Below are 8058 nucleotides of genomic sequence, written 5' to 3'. Positions count from 1 at the left end.
GTCTCAGAAGAATAAATAGGAAAAAATTAAAAACGTGTTTCTTTGACACCTTTTCTCTATTTCCATTAATTACAAACACATAAAAGTAAAATGTTTATGCAGGCACTTCAGCTTTAAGAGGAAATAGAATATAAGAAAGTTTTAAATAATTATTTAACTTCAAAAGCACATACAGCACTTCTAAGCACAATATATATAAACTATATAAACTAAGCTATATGGCAACTTAAACTATATGGCAAATGTTCAAAATATGGAAAAGAGTGATGCAGACTGACCTATTTCAACAGGTTTTTCCAGATACAACAAGGATAGATCATCCTTAGGAGGAAATCGTGTGAAGCCAGGGTGAGTGTATACAGCTTTCACTGGTGTCAAATCACCATTTCCTGTGTTCGAGAGGTAACTTCTTCCTATTACCACATTGTCTGTGACAGTACTTGTCAAAAGGGGGTGGGAAAGAGATACCACTTTTAATGCCATAACTTTTCAAAATTACTGAAAATACATTCTCTAATATTTCTAGACTACATTAAAATCTTTATTATCTTGAATTCTTAGAGAAAGTGTTTCTCATTAATCAAATCCTCAAGAAAAATGTTAAAGTATCTACTTCCTTGCCTTCATAACATCAAATAGAATGATTTAGTATTTCTCTGAAAATTAAGGTTCATGATGCCTCAAGGTAATGATTCTACATATTATTACAATCATAATATTATACATATTATATATTTATATAATGGTCACTGAAAACTCTTCTGAAAGTTATCGTTACTCTACTCCTTAATACACTGTTTCTCAAAGAAATGTCTAGGGACTACATGCATTAAATCTGGCATGTGCATTAAAAATGCAGAATCTCAGACATAACTCATCAAATCAAAATTCAGAATTAAGATTCTAATATTCCATTTATAGCAAACTCCCTAGGTAATTTTCAGCACATGAAAGTCTGAAAACTGCCTTAATAAGGATGCTTTCTTGTGATTTAAGAGTAGGAGTTGGGTATGGTTAAAAAAAATAAATAAAAAAAAAGTGTTTGATTAGTTGAAGGTTCCTGCTCACCAATTTATTTAAGCAGATACTTTTATTATAAAGCCAATTTTAGAGACACTGAAAACATTGTATCTACTCACTTAGCTACGGAACATTGTGTGATTGTGTCAACTGTCTCACTACTTCTGGGAGACCAGTATTTAAAACATCAAGCTAACATTTCTGAGGAAAGTGTTTTTAGGTATCTCTGTATTACTTTGAGACAAAGATTCAGATAAATCAAAGAAAAAAATGTTCCTTTTAAAGGACATTCTTTAAAAATTAAAAATAGAACCACCATATGATCCAGCAATCCCACTTCTGGGTATATATCTGCATAAAATAAAAACATTAATTTGAAAAGATATCTGCACCCCTGTGTTTACTGTAGCATTATTCCAAATAGCCAAGATATGGAAATAAACTGAGTGCCCATTAATAGATGAATGGATAAAGAAAAGAAGATATATACACACACACGTGTGTGTGTAATGGAATATTAATCAGCCATAAGAAAAAGAAAATCTTGCCATTTGTGACAACATGGATGGAGCTTGAGGGCACTATGCTAAGTGAAATAAATCAGAGAAAGATAAATGCCATGTAATCTCATATGTGGAATCTAGGTAAAAAGTGCACATAAACATAGTATATTTAAAAAACAAACAAACAAGTTTATAGATACAAAGAACAGTTGGTGGCTGCCAGAGGCAAGGGTTAGGGGGTAGGAGATATGGGTAAACTGGGTTTTTTCAGTTAAAAAAAATTTTTTTAAAGGCCATTCTTTAAAATTCTTTAAACTGAAATTTTAAAGAATGTCCTTTTTAACTTGGTGATCAGACAAGATAGAATCAGAGACCAAGGAAAGGACTCCACATTTCAGCAACCCATGTGCTCTAAATATGGTGTCAAAGAGACTCACGAGAAAATGTTAGGAAGATATCATTTCCATTTTATAGAGGAGGAAAGAGAAGGGAATATTGTTAGTTACTTGTAAACTAAATTATACCTAGAATCAGGAAGTGGCTTTTAAAATTAAAAGCTATTAGTAGTAAGTATTTTTTTTTTAATTTATTGGGGTGACAATTGTTAGTAAAATTACATAGATTTCAGGTGTACAATTCTGTATTACATCATCTATAAATCCCATTGTGTGTTCACCACCCAGAGTCAGTTCTTCCATCACCATATATTTGATCCCCCTTACCCTCATCTCCCACCCCCCACCCCCTTACCCTCTGGTAACCACTAAACTATTGTCTGTGTCTATAAATATATTTTTGAAGTCCAGAAAGTTTCATCCACCTAATACAATATGTCCATTCATTTGCAAGATGGTGACTGTATCAGTGGGAGCTTGACACTTAGTGTTTCTTGTGACATGGGGAAAACAGAAGGAGTACACCCCCTGGGGGCCTTCACACAGCTCCAGCACCACCTGCACCACACAGACACACACCTAAAGTTACAGTGTGCTGCTGTCAAGACCCATCGTTTTGCAATCAGAGCACCTCCACAGTAATGCTGTCCTTGGTGCTGCAGACTGACCAGCCAGGGCCACGACATTGCAGGTGCAGCATGGCCACCAACCACCCTGGGCTCCCCTAGCTCAGCTGGCAACACATTTGTATTTCTCTCAGACTCTTCCGTTATGAATGGGTCAACAACTGGAATTCCACATTTCTCTTGGGTTGGCCATCTTTCGGTATTGTTTTCTACTTTTCTTCCTTAGAAAAGTAACAGTAAGACATTAGATAAAAAATACTTATAGAAGTCGATTAAAATCTCAGAATGGAGGTGTTTATTTCTTTTGTAGTTTCAAAACTAGGATTCTTAATAAGAGATGAGACTCATCTTTTCTTCCACTACTTTTAAAATGAGCAAAGGCCAATAAAGTTAACTGATGCATTCATGTACACATCATTTGACAAATCAGAACATAAATTGATTTTTTAAAAAATAAACAAAAATATTGCACTTAGTTATGAAATTATTGGACATTGTTCTTTCTGTGGCATTATTTATGTTATCCCTGTATAACATACCTAAACATATCAAAATATTTTGTACTACACATATTCAAAATACAATGTATATATAAAGGAAAAGCATAAGGAAAATTTCTCACCATGTGTTCATTCCATTCGCAGATTTAAAAAAAAAATCCACCAGAAAATTAAAAAACAGAGAGTTATTTAAGTATTTCCTCAAATATGAAGAAAATTAAGTTTTCTCCATGGCCACATAATTTGAGAATAATAAAATATGCTCATTTGTTATAAATTCTTTGCTTGAAATTTCTTTTTTACACCCGAAATCTATTTAAAACTAAAAGTTTCTAATACAGTGGATTTGTTTGTTTATCCAACACTTACTTATCAAACTCATTTCTACTTTCTCTTCAGATATGTATAAAACATAGATTCCCTCCTTTTAAATACATGTTCCAAAAAATATGCAAACTCCTCAAAATTAAGTCTACCTTAGTCTTAGAAAAAACCCATAAAAGGTATTTATTCAAACATGCTTCTGGTGCACTAACGTTTACTACCTTACTGTATGTTTTCCTGCATTTGTAGTTCACATTTTATGTGGTAATATGTGGTAAGTCTTACAACTTTGGGCTGTTTGTACACATGTATAACAGCAGTATTTTATTAGTATTCAACTTACTTCCAAAAGAAAAGTACTTAAAAAATGAAATGAGGCAGCCTAAATATTTTTACTGTGAAAATGGTCAGTTTAGAGATGCAGAGAGGAAAGATAAAAGCAACAAGACAGAAAGGTCAATTAGGTGAGCATCCTTAAACAATTAAAAATCACACATATTGGATGATGTGGTTCACTAGTTTATGGCTCAAATCAAGGTCAAGGACTTTCACAGAGCCCATTCATTCCCCATCATAAAAAAAGACAAAGTGACATCAAGGAAAAAAACAAAACAAAGAAAGAAATAAGAAACAACTTTGCATTGCAAATTTATTATTAGAATTCTTCCCAGAATTACACTCCAATCAAGAGAATCTTCTAATAATGCATTCATGAGGCTTTTAAATCTTAAGCACAACTAATGAAATTCTGGCTTAAAAATAGATTGCATAAGTAGAAACACCATAAAATTTCTTCTCTTTTATTTGGGGAAGTTAGTACATGTTCAGCTAAAATATTCTCTTCGGGGGCCTTTATAGGGTTGGGGGTGGTTATTTAATAAAAGAGACGTGGTGACAGACATGGAAACACACAGAACTCTACGTTTGTTTCACTTTGAATGTTCCCACCTGATCTTTTTAAATAGCAACTGATTTGTATGTGTCATTATTTCTTAAATAAAAATAACACACACACATTAACTATTACCTCAGGTGACGCATCTGAAGTACCAAAGTCTCGTGAACTAAGGAAAGGTTTGAAATGAAGTTGTTCTGTTTTTAGTATTAGAGCAGGGTGACTACCAGTGACCCTTAAATCAGTGTCCCCAGGTTCTACTTCAAGACCTATGTGGTACCTGCTTTAATAAACATTTTAAAACAATTACTTACCATTGATAGGCAATTTGGTGCCAATATTGCTTTTCTGTGATTGCTTCCGAATCATATCTTCTAAAATAAGTTTAAAACCTCTTTCTCCCACAGACTCATCAGTCTTAAAATGCACAGTCAGATAAGCACCACTGGATATCAAGACAAATTCTTTCTTGGAGCCACATAAGTGAGCTGCAATGTAAAACATAAAAATAATTAAAATACTTCTCTTGTTCAATAACATAGGGAAAAGGAGATAAAGAGGGGACATTAAATCCTAAATAGTTGATATTGACAAATGAGTGGTTATCAATATGTAAGATCAAGATTTGTAGGATGGAATTCATGATTTGATGGCAATAATGGAAGAGGATAGATTTTGAAAGATCAAAGGAAATGGCTGGGTTAGCAATTGATATAAAAATGATATACAATTGTATGCCAAATCTGTGATTGTAAGGGTGAGAAAAGAGGCATTTTAGTGAAGAGAAGTGGACAGGGAGACAAACAGACAGTGTCATGGACCAAATGTTTGTATCCCCCCCACAAATTCCTATGTTGAAATCCTAACCCCCAATGTGATTGGATTAGGTTAGGCCTCTGGGAAGTAATTAGGTCATGAGAGTAGTGCCCTCATGAATGGGATTAGCACCCTTATAAAGAGACCCCAAAGAGGTATCTTGCCCCTTTTTTGCCATGTGAGGACATAACGAAAAGACAGCTATCTGTGAACCAGGAAGTGAGTTCTCACTTAACACCAAATCTTGGACCTCGCAACCTCCAGAACTAAGAAATACATGTTTGTTGTTTAAGCCACCCAGACTATGGTATTTTTGTTATAGTAGCCCAAACTAAGACATGTGGGTTGCCCAAATATAGAATAGTTTCCTAATTTAGAAACACAAAAGTTGATGCAAAAGTCCTGACAGTGACAGGCTATTTGCTGTAATTTATCTGTACATGCTATAATTCTCCTAAATTAAAGCAATGATACACTATTGATTTGTCTTAAAGATAATATTATCTCAGAAATCTAAGAAAGATAGAGACTAAGGGAACAGTTATTTTCTACATTTTTATCCTCAATGAAACTGTGTTCTGGAAGTGATGGGGAACTTTTGGGATATACCCTGTCAAGTAAAGGGATTCTGGGTAGAAACAACAAAACTCCGAGAAGTTTTAAAATAATAGAAATCGGAAAATGTTACTCTGTCTAAAATGGAGATTTGGGGTTAGGGGGATGGGTAGGAGACAGAAAACAAAGCGTTGTAGGGGATTTCCAAGGTCATACATATATCAATGAAGTAATGTAGTTTAGTGCTTACAGGCAGGTTCTGTCCCCAAACTGCTAGTTTCAACCAGCTCTGCAGTTTATTAACTATGTGGCCCTGGGCCACATAACCCTTCTCTGTGTCTCAAATTTCTCATGTGCATAATGGAGATAAAAATAATAATACTCACATGGGATTAGATGAATCAGTATTTATAAAGTATGGTGTTTGTTAAATAAAAATAAACCTCAGCAAAATTTTATAGCTAATTATTAAGCAAATGGTTTCTGAACACTTGGAGAAGGACTCAGTGGTCACGTGGAGCCAGCATGGGATCCTTAACAAGCCATATTAAATTAACCTAATTTAATTTTTTGAAAGAGATAATTAGACAGTAGTGGCTAGGGGAAATGAGATCAACTTCATGAAACTTGGTTTCAGTGAAGCACTTCATAAAGTATCTTATGATGTCCCTGTGAACAGATATAAAATGTAAGTGGATAATTATGCAGCTAGGAAGTTTCACAGCTGATTAAATAACCATACAATGTTAACCTGGAGGGAAGGTCTTAATGATATGGAAATGGTTCTATCCTTGGTTCTGCCAAGTACAGTATTTCAATTAATGACTTAGACAGAAATACAGATAACATGTTTACAAGATCTGTAGGATTACGGTGGGGGATGGCTAGATGAGAACTAAGGGACTGGTTTAAATATAGAATTGAGAGATGACTTAGTTTAACCTGTCTTCTAATGCTGAGTTCATTCGAAAATAACCCTGGACATATGATTACTAGCCTTGAAAATATGACAGGGCCCTTATCAGCATTTTCTCTTTCTGAACAGTTCTAATTGCTAGACTATTCTTTCTCATGTTGAATGAAAAAGCACCAAAGTAATGATTGCCACATGGCCAAAAGTGTAAGTGTTAGAATCAGAGTGCTTGGGTTGCATCCTGCTTTCTCTATGTATAATGTTACTGGGGACAAGTTACTCAGTCTTTTTGTGACTTGCTTTCTTTATATTTAAGATGAGGCTAATGTAACTTTCTTCCGTAGGATTGTTAAGAAGATTAAGAAAGCTGTAAGTTCTTATGACTATGCCTGAATGAGAAATACTAAACAACTAGTATTAGACGCTATTAGGCAGAACAAGTTCCATACATGGCCTAAGAGCCTCTATGAGAATTCCATAATTATTTGAAAAGAGGAATTATGATCCTTCTGTCATCTCTCTTCTCCAAGGTAAACATGCCCAGGTGTCCACGCCCTTCAGCATTCTGGTCATTATGCTGTATGGATGGGTTCCAGTTTGTCAGTGACCTTTAAAATTGTTGCTTGACCAAGGATGATATTTAATAACCAATAAGGCAGGGCAACAGCCAACCAGATTGGACACTGACTATGATGATTTGGGAGACTGAGCTGGTACGTGCCAGCTAAGTGCCAATGCTAAATTTGACTATACAATGGAACTACCGTTCCCTTTATTTTTTATTTCTTTACTAACACTGCTCTGAAAAATTGCAATCATTCGACACCTCTAAAATTTTTATGTCAAACATCCCACTTTCTGCATCACCACCTCCTATCTATTCAACACTATTAATATTTCCCTGCTGTAATTGTTTGATCTCACCATGTTGGACCTTCTAGCCATTGAGCCCATTAACTTCCTAAATCCATCAACTTCTACGTGAGAGATTCTCCTGTAAAGGGAAGAAGAAAACATGGGGCACTAACTAAATTTCTTGTTTGACTTTGTTTTAAATGATGTTTGAAACTGATGAGAATGATAGAAGCGATTGATGGTGAGGAAAAAAGGATAACTAAAGGAAACTGGTGAGAAGCTAATAACTCTCAAATTTATACTTCTAGCCCAAACTTTTCAAGAATTCTACCTCTAGCTACCTATTTCCAACTCCATCTGGATGTAGCATAGCATTAAAAACTTAACATGGCCAATCAGTTCTCTCCCACATGGTCTATTTCTCTCTCTAGCATTTCCCATCTCTCTAAATGCCACCTCCCCCATAAGCATGCCATCTCACACCACAAACCTCAGAGTCATCCTTGATTTGCATATTTAATTCCATATTCAATCTATCAAGAAACCCCATGAGTTTTATCTCCAGATCTGCCAGCTTCACATGCACACTACTGTTGCTATCCACCCGTAAGGCAGGATAGTGTATTGTCTAAAACTACAAAAAAACTTCCTGAGGG

General features: G+C 34.9%; 1 protein-coding gene across 1 annotated transcript in view; it reads right to left on the bottom strand.

Annotated features, from left to right (window-relative positions):
• Positions 1 to 246: 246 nt before the first annotated feature.
• The window catches only part of OVCH1 (ovochymase 1), a 66637-nt gene continuing 58825 nt past the window's right edge, over positions 247 to 8058 (bottom strand). The window contains exons 29-31 of the mRNA XM_074324902.1: positions 4578 to 4751; positions 2498 to 2765; positions 247 to 439 (exon numbers count right to left, since the gene is read on the bottom strand). Coding sequence (XP_074181003.1) covers positions 247 to 439; positions 2498 to 2765; positions 4578 to 4751 — 635 coding nt within the window. The remainder of the gene's footprint in view (positions 440 to 2497; positions 2766 to 4577; positions 4752 to 8058) is intronic.

Source organism: Rhinolophus sinicus, linkage group LG02 (genome assembly GCF_036562045.2).
Source record: "Rhinolophus sinicus isolate RSC01 linkage group LG02, ASM3656204v1, whole genome shotgun sequence".
Classification (NCBI taxonomy): Eukaryota; Metazoa; Chordata; class Mammalia; order Chiroptera; family Rhinolophidae; genus Rhinolophus; species Rhinolophus sinicus.
Note: the sequence above shows the minus strand (reverse complement) of the source record. Positions and strands in the feature narration are given on the sequence as shown.